Raw genomic sequence first — 17,356 nt, forward strand, 5'->3', positions numbered from 1 at the left:
CATGAAGTGAGCACTGTTGGTGTATAAGTGAAGATACACAGACTGAATACTGTTCATGGTAGAATCAGGGTGCAGTGAGACCAGGGAGAAGGAGCAACCTTGTCGAGCAGTTGTGCCCACAGTGTGGTCTGAGGTTACAGATAAGGAGGCTGGAAGAAATACTCAAGAAAATGTGAAGACAAGCAATAGAGAGTGTTGTGTTGCCTATTGTTTTAAAGTAGAATCCACTGATGTTAGGAAATAGGATCAGTAAGGAGTCAAAAATAAGGGACTTGGCCAACTGAGATAATGGGAATACATAAAGGAAAGGGAATCAAAATGTGCTGTCTGGAAACTGTGAAAGCTAGCGTTCCCTTAGCTGAGAGAAAGAATAGAGGAGATTTAATTATAAGGATCAGGAGTTAAGGCTTAGAATAAGACAGATGAAAAAGCAATGAAGCTCTAACCTCACTGCACTGGGCAATACGGTGACTAACGGCCACATGAGGTTATTATTCAAGTTTAAATTAAATACAGTTAAAAATTTAGTTCCTGAGTCCTATTAGTTACATTTCAAGTGCTCTATGGTCATCTATGGTGAATTACCATCATATCAGAAGCATAGATGGGGAACATTTCCACATTTCAGAAAGTTGTCAATTGGACAATGCTCTTCTAAGGGCATTAAGATGAGTAAGAAAGAAAACGACAGAGAAAGAGATGAAGGGGGAGGGATAGTGATTCATAAACTCCCTCCCACTTGTTATTTAATGTCACTGGTTCTCATGTGACAACTAAGATAGCCACTTAATTGGCTACAATACTGGGGATCTGCAACACCTCCTCTCCAGAAAGCAGCTGGAGAGATTGCTACCTTAAGACTGCTCCAGTTGGTTGAAGCTATGGGACAGGGCACTGAGTTAGGGGAGGAGCCAGGGGCAGGGGAGTGTGTGGGGAAGAGTCACTCACTCCAAAGATGAAGAGGGCCTGTGCACACTTTAGCACCATGCCCAAGATTCAAGGTGGATGAAAAATTTACTTGCCACAGGAAAGCTTGCAAGAGTAGGTTCTTTCATGTCTAGGGCCCAGTTAGTCTTCAGTCATTCATGGTCATACAGTCCTCCTACCAAAACATTGTTCAGATCAAGTCATAGGTCTGAATACTCACATTCTCTCTTACTTGACTAAAGAGACATTTGGCCTGATCATCTCCTTTTATTTCATTTATTCACATCAATCAATTTCCATCACAAACATTCTTATTCACAAGTAAATATAGGCAGCCTACCTCCTTCCCTCTAGGCTCCACGATGAAGAGCATGAAATTTCAAACCAATGCTGAGTAACCTTCATGGTCACACACCTGTAGTTTGAAATGGCAGCATTCTGTAGAACCTCTGACCCCCTCACCTCCAACCCCCAGAGAGACTCTTCCTTTCTAGAACATTTTTAGCATCCTTTTGACCATAATCAACATAATATTAGATAGATTTCTTACTCCAGATGGCCATTTCCAGCTCCATAGACTTCCTGCCACTCACAATATTTCAACTAGACATTGCCAGCTGAAAAGGAGATTGCCCTCAAACACTTCCAAGTGCTGCCCTGTGAGACTCACTATTTATTTTCACAAACTTCTGGGCTGCATTCAGTTTCCCATTTGCATGTGTGGGCAGCCCTTTTCTTCAGTGCATTCCCTCTGCTCTAATTGGCTCACAGTACAGATTCTTGGCTCTGTGCTTGGAAATCGTCACTGACTTTTAACACACCTCACCTGAAGAACAGCTTTCTCTGTTTCCATTAGTATTTCAGGCTCTGATCCTCATTTTTAAAATTATCAATGGGATTTTAATTGGTGGTTTCGATTGTTTACTTTCAATCTGGTTTAGCGATATTTTAAATTTTGTTTTACTGCATTTGGAAAGAACAGAACCGTAAAAGAGAGAAAAATAAGTGGGGAAAGAAGATACTCATTTAAGAGAGGAAGTAGAGGCTTCCGTGGACTTAGGCTGGTCACTTAAAGGGAACTGTGACTTAGGCAAGGAATGTTATAATTGTAAGTATCAGAGTTGTGCTTGCTTGAATTAATGCTTTTTTTAAAAAAATCCTTACTCTTAACATTAGTGAATTTTCTGTCACTTGAAAAAGAAGTTAGAAAATGATTGAATGGTTCCTAACATCCACTGAAACGGAAAGTTTATAATTTTCTACTATGACCTGAATAATAGCATGGATCAGATAATCCTCTGAATAATATAAACATCCAGAGTCTACTTGCCTTTTTAATACGGGAAGAAATTAAACAACCTAAACAAAGCGTAGGGTGAAAAGCCCCCATCAGCTGACCACTGTTCACACTTCTCATTTTAAATGCCTGCCACTGGAAACCTTCAATGAAGGAGTGAATCTTCTGTACTCCACAGAGAGCTGCCTTTCAGCTGGAAGAGGGTGTGTCCCTATGCTTTTACCTGGGAGCAATGATGATCTTGTCAAGCGTTTCAGTGAGACCAGCCCAAGTTTTTAGGGTGGGGATCTAGGCAGGTTATACGTACCTTCAGACCTGCACCCAGAGAAGGCAGAAACACCTCAAGGCCTGCATGTAAGAACATCTGCTGAGAAATTATTTTAATCAGACACCAGCTGAGTGGGGGGAAGAAAAAGAACAGAGAAGGACAAACAAAACTCCCTTGGTCTTGGATGTAAGAGAAACCAGCAGCGATGAACTGGCCCTTCTTCAGAACAGCTGCCGTGCTGTTCATTTTCCTGGTAAGTGGATCCCGTTCAAAACTTTCCATAATCATTCTCACTGTACATAAGTGAGAACTGTTAAAGAAATGTTATTTTGCGTTATTTCTAACCTAAACCCATTAAAAGTTTATGTTAATGACAAGGCGAATTTATGAACTAGATTTTTAAATAGTGTTTCCTTAATTGAAGACTCAAGGTCATATTACTGCATCAGTGTCAACTCATATCACATCTCTGACAAAGAAGTCATTGCTAAGTCATGCCAGGAAAACGCTGAATTTAGGAAAGTCATATCACTACTTAATGGTATTTTGTTGTTCAAACTCTCTTTTGTAGGTGGGCTCTGAAAACTAATATTGTAGGGGTATCCTGATTGTAACCTAAATATTTTCCCATACTTTTAGTATCTTTGTCAATAGAGTCACTCTAATTTTTAAAATGTAAAAATAAGAACCATTTAAGTTAAAAATCACAGCTGTTTGTGATGGGCTTCACCATCCCACAATCTCATCTATTTCACATGGTTGGGGGTCCATATCACTAATATCAGAAGCCCCGTATTCCTAAACTGTAATTTTCTTTTAAACAACATTTTTTAATTTCAAAAAGAATGGCAGTATGGTAGCTTTATAAATGACATGGTAGGTGAAGGAATGGCTATAATTAAGGAGTAAGTGTAATTATGATGATACTGGTTCTTACTACTGGAAAGTCAGTAATGACAGTGGTAGAAAAGTTATATGGACGTTTGATGGTCAGAGAAATGTAACAAAATGCTTTATCATTGCCCCCCTTCTCCTGTTATTAGCCTTCTCTCTTTAGAGATAGTTGTAAGGGCAACAGGCATATGTTGTATCAATTTCACCTATGTTGAAGAGTGGAAAACTGCAGTCTTTCTCACGCTAAGGTTAATGTAATCCAAGAGGCAGGTGCCAAGTAAATCGTCCTCCAATTTGGCAGGATGCATTGCTGTGTCGCAAATTTGTTTCTACTTGCTTACTTTTTGAACTGGACTGTTGGGTTTCTATACTAAACAAGTTAGATCTTTGTTTCAACGTATTCAGGTTAGTTTGAATTCACTTTATTAATTCAATTGGGCAGTTCCCAACTGCCCTTCAAACATTAGTCTTATTCCAGGGGTTGATCCTTAGAATCAGTTGATATCATAACTTGGGCCATGGCAGGGATTAATGACCACCATCTACTATATCATTTGAACATAAGAGCATTTGTTAACTGTGAAATAATAATTTTTAATTTCATATAAATTTGATCTAATTAAGGCCTATTATAGCTTCAGTTGGTTAAAGTTTATTCAGATGCTTATATACTTTCACTGAATCTATGATACTTTATGTTTTATTTTTATGATTATTTCCAATTAATTACATCCTATAAAATTCCTTTAAACAGCCATTTCTAATTAGTCATTCTTCAGTACAACATATCATTTTATAAAAATCATATATCCTCATTTAACTTTCTCTCTTAGTAGAGAGATTTCTGGCCATTTGTACTTTATTTTCTGAGTTGGGATAATTTTTGTTTGTATGTGGATTATTTGTCTGTTGCCATAGTTTACTCCGGAATTCATCACAAGTTTTTCATATGCTTTATGAAAATTATTTCTAAAAGAACTTATTTTATAAAGAATTGAAATTTTTCATTTCATATTGTAAAGCATTTCACTTTCTAAGGTCTAGAAAGTCACAATATATGGTATTGATTCTACATTAATTTTCTTTCTTTTTCATTTCCATGAAATAAGTGTGTGTGGCGGGGTGGAGGATGGGAGAAACTTTTTAATTAAGAGAGGCCATAACCTCTCTTAATTAGATATAAGAAATAGATTTTAAAAATCTCTGTGAATGGTAACAATGGTAGAAGTATGGTATGGCGACTATGGGAAAGCAAAGTAGAACCAGGAGAATTTTTATAATTCTATTGATTTCTAAAACTTACTTGCAACTTTGCCAGGTCCAATCAGTCAACTCAAATCAATATAAATCTCAAGATGCCTTTTTCTATAAAAGCCAATTTCTACGGAAAATACTCAAAGAACAAATAAACCTATCTTTATTTATTACCAAGAATTACTGAGTTCTTCAGTTGGCCATAACAGCTTAGCCTCTTTTCTTTCCATGGTTAATATTTCCTTATAAAAAAAAAATGCTTTATGACCACCTAATAAGCCAACTCCACAATCTGAACTTAGCTGAAATTACTTAGGATAGAAGCAGGTGTTTTTAGAGTATTTCTCAGGCCCAGGGCTAAAATATACAGAATATAATATAGACTTTATTACATGGTTCATCAACTTGTGTGAACCAGTCATCTTAAATTCCCATAATTGTGTTCATTGATGCCTAAAGCAAGAAAAGGGCTAACAAACCATTACAGACCAAACAAAAGAGAAGCAAAAGAGAGGATTCTTTACGATTTCTTGCACATGTATTATAGATATTAGGATGTCAGTAAAATATTTTATAGAAAATAGAAGCAGTATTTCAGCTCACCTGTTCAGTCAAGTTCATAAATTGTATTTAAGCAAAATCACTTTCATTTACATGATGCTCTTAAAAGCTTTGGGATTGTACTGCAGACTCAGGATCAGCATGTTCTTCTACTTTTATGAAAATAGAAAGTACAAATTTGTCATCGTTCAATAGTTTGAGCTGCCACAGGGTAAAACCATTTGCCATGCATTGAGGTAACAGAAAAACCTAAAGAATTAGGAAATGCTATCTTGATTAATCTGAAGGCTTGCCCCCGCCCCAAGGGACAAGATTCACCTACTTAACAAGGCTCAGAAATCTAGAAAAATATCACACTGTCTCTACCCAGAGCACTTACTTTCTGACAACTCTTTTCTGCACTCTACTTTCTTCAAGGCCATTGTTGCTGCATATCCCATATCCTAACAAGCATTGCCTAATATAAAAACAAGATGCATGCTTGGTGCTGCATTTAGACTTACTATGCTCCCCTCAGTGAGGGAACACCCTTACAGAGTGCTGGGTCACACCACCCTTGCTGGTTAGGCTTGGCATCCAAAGTTCTTTAATGGACTCAGGCCGGTCAAAGTAGTTTCAATGCTACTGGCTTCAGATCAATGTTCTCACATGGTCAAAGAGCACAGAGCACAGCCTTTTACACTTGTCTAATGAAAAACCACATCTGCACAAATTAATGGCTGCCTGCTGCTCATATAACTACTTGACTGTAAGTTATCTGAGGGCAGGTTCTGTGTCTCGTTCACTTTGTCTCCATAGTGCCTTGGACCAGTGGAAGATTGCTCAGTAGATGTCTAATCATGCAAAGTAGAGGCCTCAAAAGGAGATTTGGGGATGGTTTATATTTTTCTTCTTCTACACACTCCAAAAAACCATCACAGTATTAAACATAGGAATAATAACATTGACTTTCCCTAACACTTATTTTTAGGATGAAGTTCTATATTTTTATATTTAACCTAAGGCCTGCCATAATACTTTTAGGGCTTAAGCCCTTCAAAAGTCTTAATCCAGCCTTGGATCCACATCCAAGTGTGGATACATGCTTGATATGTATTCAACAAATAAATAAATAAGTTATTCAATAAGTAAAAGCAATGGCCTATCAAAGTGTTGTCAACTCCAGACTGACAATACCGTCAAAGTGATACAAAGGAAAAAGAAAGCAGGCAGTTTTCGTAAAGAAGCAAATTATTATATTTTAACTTTATCTCAGGTTTATCCTTGTGATGTATGTAACAGATAAACACATTAGAATTTGATGCTTAAAAACTGTCAAGTGACTGTGGAAGACTACCTCATAATTATTAAGTGCAAGAAGTTTTCCTTATAATAATCACTTGTTACTTTCAAGACCATTTTTATGATATGCAAAGAAAAGTAAACCTCAATATCAAAGATAAAAACTAAAAATGAGTATAAGTTAGAGAGTCACTGAAATTAGCATGCAATTTTGTGTTTTGTGTCTTTAAATATATATATATTATATATATATGTGGATTAATATATATATATATGGATTAAATATATATATATATATGGATTATATATATATATATGGATTAAATATATATATATATATATATATATATATGGATTATATATATATATATATATGTTTTGGCTCCTCAAATAGAAATGCAGATAGGACTTATTGAGGAGGTGCTTTAAATGAATTAGTCACTGCTTTCTTAGAATTGTTTAAGTGGAAAGAGCTTTAGTCTCATTTACAGATGAGGAAACTGAGGCACAGAATGGCTAAGTAACTCACTCCAATGCCCAAAAAATCCAGCAGCCAAGAGCTGAGATGAACTTGATCAGCTTGAGAATCCCGTATCCATCTCAAAGCGAATCTCCATCATGGCCTCCACAGAACATATTCCTAACTCACTTCAGAATCCAAACTAGTCCCCTAATTGCCCCCAGGTAGCCTTATCCTTACTCCAGGAACAAGGTCTAGAACATTCCAGCTGATGTCCTTCAACCTCCCTCTCCTAATCAAGTGATTTTCATCTCCATCCTCCTCTTTTCCCTACTCTGTCTTCAGAGTCCTTCGTTCTGCCTACTCCCTCCTGCTTTCTCCATTCTCTACACCTCCATCAAGGATTTTCTTTCTGAATCTCTCCTCTTTCAAATCAAAATTTCCTACTCTCCTCTTTCCCCACATTCAAAAACCCAAATCTCCTTCTACAGTATTTCCTTGGACACTACATCTAACTCCACTATCACATCTTTCTGTTTTCTTTTATCACCAAATTCCTTGGGGAGGTGACCATCTTTTTGTCCTCTCCCCATCCACGTTATGCCCCAATTTCTTTTGATCAGAAAGGACCTGTTCCACCCAAATAAAAGCATTCTCCTCCAAGGAACAAAAACCTCAGATTTCCTGAGGATTCATTCTGCTCAGCTTTTTTATATCATCTGATATGGTTCATACCCCATCAACCTTTCAGTTCTCCCTGTCGTTGACATCTGTGACACCGCGTGATATTTTCTTCCTATTTTTCCAGCTCTTTTTAAAAATCTCTTTTTATTTCTTGTTTCCTGTTATTGTTCCCAGTTCTATAAATTTAGGAACTTTCCTAGTTTCAGTCTCACCCACAGGCTATTTCTTTGCTGTATTCTTTAGGGATTTTAAATTCTCCCACGATTTCAACTAGCCGACGTGATGTTCCTCTACGTATCAGGCATGAACCACCATTGTTCATGGTGCTAAGACATATTTCAAATTGCTAAGCATTTTTGCCCAGGCATTTCTCTGGCATCTCTAACTGGATGTGTTCTAACCTGCTGTGGCCTTGTTCCTGATCTGATCTGCCAGTTTTAAACTGCCTTCACCTGAGATTCTTCCCTCTCAAGACTCCCGCCTCTCATTGGTTCTCAAGTCCTGTCAATTTCCGTGGTACAATATCTCTCCCTTGATCTTTCCCACTCTGTTCCCACTGACACTGCTCCCATTCAGCTCCTCATCTCTGGCCCAATTTGATACAAAACACTCAACTGCTGGTGGCCTATAATCAGTGCCTCTTCCCACCACTCCCACCAACTGTTGTCAAAGTCATCTTTTAAACCCACAATTTTATCATGCCTTTCCCATGATCAAAAACTTTCAATACTTTCCTATTGCTCACAGGGATTTGATGTTAGAATTGAAAAGGTAACTATATAATTTAGTCTACCCCTGTCATTTCACAAGTGAGAAAACTAAAGCTCAGAGAACTGAGGAAGTACTGTTTTCTGAAAGTTTTCTGCCTCTTTCAAGTGCTCTTTTTATCTCATTATTTTGCCTCTGAAAGTCCAAGCATGACTTTGGTTCAGAGTTTATTCTAGACTCTGAGAAAAACACAGTAAGATTATGTCAACAAAACACATTTTAAAGCAGACGTGTCAGTTTTTAAGTTAATAATCCAGTTGAGAGCTTCAGACTGTGGTGAAACCTGCTTGGTCTTCTGCCTAAGTTGCTACTCATGGGAAAAAGAATGCCCCAGCTTCCTGAAGTTGGAAGGTTTCTTAGTCATCTGGCATAGTTCTCCAAAACAAACAGCAGGCACCAACACTTCAGTGTGGTAAGGGAGGCCCAAGACAGATAATAGATGCATACACAATTTTGTGGCTATGAAGAAATGGCTTCCAAACAGACAAGTAAGTTATCCCCACACCCCAGTCCCACACCCACAAGGGAGAGGAATAAATCTTCATGAGTGCACAGCTAGCAAAAAACACACATTTGCATTAACATCATTTCAATTCTGTGCTCAAGAGGGACTCCACAATAACATTTCAGCTACTCATCCAAAGTAACTTGGATCATTTAGGCCATTTATTCCCCCTTCCCATAGTATTATGGTTATTGTTTTGTTATTGTATATAAGTATTCCTAATCATATGGATGCTATGAGATTAGATTAAAATCAGAATTATTTTAAATTCCCAAAGTTGTAAAATGTCAATTCATTGTAGTATATTTTACTTAGTAATTTACTTGGAATGGTCTATCTTATATTTTATTGTAAAACCAACACCTCAAAAACAAATTCAAGCTGAACTATGTTGGATTTTATTTAGCCATAAATTAATATCCAGACCTCAACTTCTTCATATGTAAAATAGAAAGAATTATAGTATTGACCACATGTACTTGTGCAGATTGAGTGTATGGATTTTTCCAAACACATTGCCTCATATTAGTTATCATTCAATGAACTGTAGTTGTGATAATGATAATGATTGACAGTGAATAGATACCATGAGTATATAATTCCTATAAAAAAACTTTATCTCTTCATACTACTCATATTAACCATGAATACGTGTTTTCCTGAATTATCAATTATGACAGTTTTTTAAAAATATGAACCTTGAAACCAAAATTTTATTTTTATTAAATAGTGAAGTTGCAACTAACCATAAAAAGTAGTTGAGTATATTTTGAAATTATGTATTTTTAAAATGCAAACTATAATTTTCTTTTAGCAGTGGTACAAAGTCTAATCATAACAATCTTCATGATTAGCAATTCTGAAAAAAATCAAAGAGAAGTGCAAAATTTCTTATTTTTGGATAAATAAAAACTAAGAATTTACATCTTCAATTGATTCTAAATTAAATTTAAAATTTAATAAAGGTAGACAAATCCTTCAAATCCACACCTAATTTTCAGAGAGATATTTTACAGAGTCTTAAGCATATCAATATATTAGACTTGAGATACAAATGTGTGTGTTTTTGGAAATGCTTTTGTTTTTGGAGAAAAATAACTTAAACTATGTGTATGATTTTACACTACAAACCAAATGCAAAGATTAAGGCCAGACCCGACTAAGCAGTTTGACTAGCTCACTTGTTTGACAGGGAAATTGTTTAATGCAGGAGAAAAGATTAATGAAAGTTGCTTACACATCAATTTGTCCTTACAGTCTTGTAATTTATTTTCATTGCTATGGAAAGGTGCATTTATATCCTCTGTTTTGTTTAGTGCCAACAATAAAACACCAAATATTAACCCTTTTTTACATAAAGAAAATTATTTGTTTTTATTTTAGAAATTTTTATTCTCATATTTCAAAGCAAATTAAAGATTTATCATCTTAAGATTTTCAAGAGTACTAAAAAATCTTCCATCTATATCTGTAGTGTGAAAAAGCATATATTCCAAAGCTTCCCAGATATCTCCTGTTTTACATCTTTTCTTTACTCCAAAACTTTTTGTTCTATTTCCATCTGTGGTTTGGCAGACCCTGAAACTATAGTCGAATATTTTGGTATCACAACATATTGTTGAAATCACTATATAGCATCAGAATATTTTCAGCACTCAGGCATAAGAGTTACAAAGAGGTCCTGAGTTCCCAGCCCTCATCTTCCCTGGGCTAGAGCCTCATATGTCCTAGTCCATATGATTACAAGTATCTGCCAGGACTAAGAATGAAAACAATTTAACAACAAAAGTAATGAAAAATAGAGCAAAACTGAAAAATAAAAACCAAACATTAAGGAATCCTTAGTATCATCATCAGACATTGAGAGACAAACCAGATCCACCTGCTAGTGATTCACAGAGCTACTGTTTAATTTTTTTTAAAGCAGTGGGATAACACAAATTGTAAAACATTCAATTAAAAATTAACTGTGGAGTTCTTGTTGTGGCTCAACAGGTTAAAAACCCAAGTAGGGAGTTCCCGTCATGGCGCAGAGGTTAACGAATCCGACTAGGAACCAGGAGGTTGCGGGTTCGGTCCCTGCCCTTGCTCAGTGGGTTAACGATCCGGCATTGCCATGAGCTGTGATGTAGGTTGCAGACGTGGCTCGGATCCCGCGTTGCTGTGGCTCTGGCGTAGGCTGGTGGCTACAGCTCCGATTCGACCCCTAGCCTGGGAACCTCCATATGCTGCGGGAGCAGCCCAAAGAAATAGCAAAAAGACAAAAAAAAAAAAAAAAAAAAAACCCAAAAAACCCAACTAGCATCCATGAGGATGCTGGTTCCATCCCTGGCCTCACTCAGTGGGTTAAGGATCCAGTGTTGCTGGCTTGGATCCCTTGTTGCTGTGGCTATGGCGAAGGTCGGCAGCTGCAGCTCCGATTCAGCCCCCAGCCCAGGAACTTCCATGTGCCATAGATACAGCCGTACAAAGAAGAAAAATAAATCAATAAAAATAAAAAATAACTGTTATGATTATCTTATTTTTCACAGGTGGTGCTGGAAGTTAACAGTGAATTTCGAATCCAGGTAACATAGCAAATTCATTTTTTCCAAACTAAAAATTAAAAAAAAAATCATTTGGGAGGAGCAATGTATTTTCCAAAGAAAATTCATCCGTATAAATAAAGTTAATGTTATGCTAAAATTTAATAGATTATCAAAAATCACCAATTTTCCCAATTAAACATCCTCTCTTTTTGATATTATAATTACTCAATCCTCCAAAACTGCCAGTGGAATGTGGATTATGACTAAAAGTTAATAGATACAATTACATTATCCTGCCCACTCAAGGTACGAGATTATAACACTAAGAATGGCACCATCAAGTGGCATTCCATCAGAAGGCAAAAACGTGAGTGGATCAAGTTTGCTGCAGCCTGCCGTGAAGGTGAGGACAACTCGAAGAGGAATCCAATTGCCAAAGTGAGTATCAACCCCAAGGCACAAAATCGAAAATCAGAATGGATGAAGTTAAATTTTCAAAAGAACCTATCTTTTAAATATTGTATGAACATATCCCAGGAGAAGTTATAATACAGAACTATAGCCATTTAGATTATGAAAACTGGAGCCATTAAACATATAAGAAATGTAGGCACTCGGGTCAACAGTTAAACAGTGACTCACCACACCAGTGGAATTAGTACATATGCCACTCCAAACTCTAGGGTGAAAAAAATACAGTGATTTAAATAATGAATTTAATGCTCAGTCCATTCATAGGAACTATTTCAGTGTGGACTCTTTCTCTGACTCATAATCTCTTAAAATTGAGTTCTTACTTTTGGCTTTGTTATGAACGTTCTCAATGTACCTTCTTTCATACTCTTTTCCTTTCATTTTCCCTTAGAGTCCTCTGTACACACATACACAGACACACACACACACAAAACATATCTCCACTCACAGAATCACACATACAAAGATATATACATATACACAGATGTACACAGAGATTCCCCCATAAGATTGCTTAAAGTCATACAATTTTTTATTTCAAAGAGAGTCCTCATTTCTGTAACCATTTATTTGGGGTAGTCTCCTCCTTACTTTTCAGCCAATACAACCTCCTCATCTTCAGAATTAAGAGCTTCTACATAGAGTCAGATAACTCTTGTAACCTACATAAATCCACTTAAAACTTTCTTCTAAAACTTTCCATTTAAAAATTTTTGAATTGAAGGATCAAAATTATGTAATAACAGTGGTAAACTTAAGAGTATGAGTTCCCTACTTTAGCCCCAGTGCTAAGGCAGAGCCTGAAAATAATACAGTTCATTGTAAATGTTGAATGAATGAATGCATGAATGATGACTGCACAGATATAGATTGATTAGGGTGATATTTTACTTTTTTCTTATTTGGCAGAAATAGAAATTGAATTTCTTTACTACCTCGTCAGTTACCATTGAGTATACTGGCGCTGTAATTTTTCTACTTATCTAGGAAATAATTCTGTTTTTCTAGCATATCTCCAAAGATAACAGGTATTCACATTCAACAATTCTCAAGAAAGTCAGCTGTCCTATATCAAACACAGCATGCTCGATTCACTCCCCGTAATATTTTCACTTGTGCTCTTCCTGCAGATTCATTCAGACTGTGCTGCAAACCAGCAAGTGACATACCGCATCTCTGGAGTAGGAATTGATCAACCACCTTATGGAATCTTTGTTATTAATCAAAAAACTGGTGAAATTAATATAACATCCATAGTTGATCGAGAGGTCACCCCTTTCTTCATTGTAAGTGAGCTCCATGTCAATGTGTATGTTCAAGCCTAAATTATTCTCAGTATATCTTAAGTTCAGATCATACTTGATTTGATTTTAAGAGTCTCAATATTAGGCATTTTGGCTGTTTCTCATTTCCTGAGCATCCTATGACCGAACAGAAACAAAAGATTAAGAGAGAGAGGAGAGTTCGCTTAAGTGCCTTAGCAAAAATGCTAACCTCTGATCTATTCCCAGTGTCAAGCTAAAGTGTTTGGAAGGGCAAGGGGAAGAAAAAACTTGCTTCTGTTTCTTTAATTCAATTGAGAAGATTAATTCCTCTTAACTCTATTTCCAAGTGATGATTCTGGAGCTCCTGATGGAGTCTTTTATGAGTGAACACACTTTATTATAAATACACATTGATTAAGCTCACCTGAGCTCAGAATGTGCCTTGGAGATACTTTAATTCACCCTTAATGAATCTCACTCTACTCTTTAGAGTTGCTATGATAAAATATCAAACCCTCAACCTCATTTCCATTTTAAGCAGATGACCTGGTGACCAGCTTCATTAAAAAGTCTGAGGCCCTCCATCACAAGCACCCATAATTAATTCTCTCTCCTCTAGTTCAGTGTTCTGAATTAAATTCAAAAACAAGATCAGTTTTCTGCTTTTTCCCAACAGCTTATTCCAAGAGCTACCTATTTTCCCATAATTACCTGTCCAAGAACCTTATTCAATCAACTTTGTTTTTTCATCATTCTCCTGCCTGCTCCACTGGCTGCTTCCGTTTTCATCTATCATTATCATTAATACTTGTTAATATCTAAAAAAAATTAAAAATAAAGAAATTAAAAATGTTTTCTTTGATCTTGTAACAAACCCCATCATTTTCCAGAATGCCTTCAGACAGTAATCTACACTTGCAGGTTTTTGCTTATACTGTTTGTCTGTATACCTCAAGCTCTTTTAATTCCTTAGTCTTCTATTTCAAATCTGTATTCCTGGTTTATCTCCCACAATGTTCCCCTGAAAACTCTAAATCAACATGCCAGACTAGTAGCTTTTTTTGAAGCACAATGCATTTTTAATGAAATATACCACACAGGCAAACTAGTGTATACATTATGCTTATATAAACCAAATCATAATAATACTAATAGTAGCATAAACACCATATAGCCACCACTTAGCATGTGAATGCTATATTTCTTTCTTTCTTTTTTTTCTTAAGGCCTCACCTGTGGCATATGGAAGTTCCCAGGCTAGGGGTTGAATCGGAGCTGCAGCTGCCAGCCTACACCACAGCCACAGCAATGCCAGATCCGAGCTGCATTTGCAGCCAACACCACAGCTTGTGCCAACACTGGATCCTTAACCCACTGAGCCACAATGGGTACTCTTATTTCTTTGAAGCCCCTGTGTGACTTTCCTTTATCACATTGTCTAGACCAACAGAGCCTATTTCTAATTCCAAATAAGAAGTTGTCATCACTCCATTTCTTTCCTCACATGAATCCCTTTGCATGGAACACCTTGCCAATTCCCTGCTCCACCTGCTGGAATTTTCTTTCCAAGTCTCTCTCAATCATTACATCCTCCTATGATGTCATAGTAATTTTTTAATCATTACATCCTCTTATGATGTCTTAGAAATTTTGTTTTTCCTTTGTATAAAGTATCATGTCACCTTTTCTCAAACGGGATTTTGAGTTAGTGTTTCCCTCCCCTTATTGATTCTAAGGACCATTTGTGTCTACATTCGAGTAGGAAATATTATGTCTTCCTGTTCTTTAGTTTCCCACTGTGCCTAGTACAGTGCTCAAACAAAGCACGAACTTAATAAATACATGTTTATTCCTCTTTTAAGAAATATATTAAATGTATTCCTCTTTTAATAAATATGTTGCACCACGTATTCCTCTTTTCTCTCCTAGATCTATTGTCGGGCTCTGAATGCACAGGGCCAAGATTTAGAGAGACCTCTTGAGCTCAGAGTCAGGGTTTTGGACATAAATGACAACCCTCCAGTATTTTCTATGTCTACTTTCCTAGGACAAATAGAAGAAAATTCTAATGCAAGTAAGTGGTCTGCTTTATTAAGTAAACAAGACTATTTTGGCTTCCAGATCATTCTTAACAGCCAGGCAACTAGAGGTTAAACTACATCAGGATTGTAAAAGATAAAGTTAGAAAAGCATGCAGAATTGGGAAGGAATGAGGAAGTCTCCATAATGGCTTTCCCTTCAACTGTGGAAGCAGCTGCAATCTGTCACATACTAGAACTCTAGAGAAATGGGAAGAATTTGCTCACACACGAGCTCTGTAGTAGATTCTTCAAAAGAACTTTCAAAAGAACTTTGCGCAGTGGTGACAGAAACACTGGGAGGAGAATTTAACCTCCCAGCCTGACTACTGTGAGGGCAATGTCATCCACTTCTATTTGTACTACTTTCAGTTTTTGTTTTTGTTTTTTTTTATAAACTACTTTAAAGTCATTCATAGAAATCATTTTCAGGCAATCTATTTGGTGGTCATAATATTCAGCGCTTTTCTTGACAGCAAATAAATGCAAAACAAGCATTCTTTCCCCTTCTCATATATGATTTTTAAAATAGAGGGGTTTTTTGCTTTTCACTCGTCACTGATTCTGTGTATTTGAAATGTATTTTAAAAATAATCCTGTTAGGTCCTGTTAGGTTTTTTTGGCTGAACCGTAGCATGTAAAAGTTCCCTGGCCAGGGATCAAACCCACACCACAGCAACAACCCAAGCCACTGCAGTGACAATGCAGAGTCCTTAACCCACTGCAGCACAAGGGAACTCCCACCATGCATATTTAAAGCTGATTGTCCCAAACGATTCTAGTGATGGGGCACCAGAAAATCTAAAAACTAGATATAGTATTTACCCTCAAAAGCTTTAAAAATCTAAACATGCACTTGCCTCCTTATGGATTACCGTAAATGGCAAGGTTTTAACTGCCAAATATTCAGTCACTAGGGTGGCATAGTATATTAACTCCTTAGTATGCCATTGAAAATTGTCCTAAGTATATTTAAAACAGCAGAAATAATGTCTCATTTGAATTAAAAATTTTAACTTACCAGTGTTACTTTTAAAGTTTAAGTGGTATAATTTCTTGTAAATTCAAATAATTCTTTTTTTTTTTTTTTTTTGTCTTTTTGCCATTTCTTGGGCCGCTCCCGTGGCATATGGAGGTTCCCAGGCTAGGGGTCGAATCGGAGCTGTAGCCACCGGTCTACGCCAGAGCCACAACAACGCAGGATCCGAGCCTCACCTACAACCTACACCACAGCTCATGGCAACGCCGGATCCTTAACCCACTGAGCAAGGCCAGGGATTGAACCCACAACCTCATGGTTCCTAGTCGGATTTGTTAACCACTGCGCCACGAAAGGAACACCATAAATTCAAATAATTCTTACATTTTAATTTTATTTGTTAAAACACAATACTCATACTTGAACTTTAAAAAATATTACTATAAGAATGTTTATTGTAAAAATTCACAAGATATGAATGAAAACAGAAGAAAAATGCATTCTTTGCTCTGCCTAGTATCATTCCAGAGGCAAGCAGTATTCTTAATACTTAGATACATATATTCTATAACTTGTAGACATATACAAAATATGTTCCCGAAGAGGAAACAAATGTAACCATATTTTACATACTAATCCACAATGTGAATTTTTATTTAAATATATTTTGAATATATTTCTATATTAGGAAATACAGGTTTCTTTACTTCTTTTAACGGTTTCATGAGATTTCATTGTATGAATGCACCATAATTAATGAATTAATTGCCTCTGAAAACTCTTTAAAAATGATGCTGAAATGAATACACACACAAAGATTGAAAGAGAGAGAGATGGGAGCTGGTGCTTGGTGTCTACATGCAGGCCAATTGGGCTTGAAACAAAGCTGAGTGTAGAGAAGTCTAATTAATGAATGCTGGTGGCCTTTCACATTTTCCAGGGTCTTTCATCAAAACTGCTGATAAGACTAATGGAAAAGGTGAGGTATAGGACAAAGTATGTAATTAAACAAGCATCCCTCTAAGTCTACTATTTACCTAGCACTTCACTAGAGACCACACAAAAATATATATATTTATTTAATGTACATTATTCAATAGGAACTCTACATAATTTTCCCTCGTGTAGCTATT

The 17,356-nt window shown here is 36.5% G+C and overlaps 1 protein-coding gene across 1 annotated transcript in view; it reads left to right on the plus strand.

Moving 5' to 3' along the window:
• Nucleotides 1–2,688: 2,688 nt before the first annotated feature.
• Nucleotides 2,689–17,356, plus strand: part of DSG1 (desmoglein 1) — a 35,114-nt gene continuing 20,446 nt past the window's right edge. The window contains 5 exon segments of the mRNA NM_001035535.1: nt 2,689–2,745; nt 11,431–11,466; nt 11,734–11,865; nt 13,032–13,187; nt 15,096–15,240. Of these exon segments, the coding sequence (NP_001030612.1) occupies nt 2,698–2,745; nt 11,431–11,466; nt 11,734–11,865; nt 13,032–13,187; nt 15,096–15,240 (517 nt within the window). The 5' untranslated portion in view covers nt 2,689–2,697.

The sequence above is a fragment of the Sus scrofa genome, chromosome 6, assembly GCF_054392235.1.
Source record: "Sus scrofa isolate SSC_HxYL_T2T_F1_AM1 chromosome 6, Sscrofa_HxYL_maternal_Yorkshire_Landrace_v2.0, whole genome shotgun sequence".
Lineage (NCBI taxonomy): Eukaryota > Metazoa > Chordata > Mammalia > Artiodactyla > Suidae > Sus > Sus scrofa.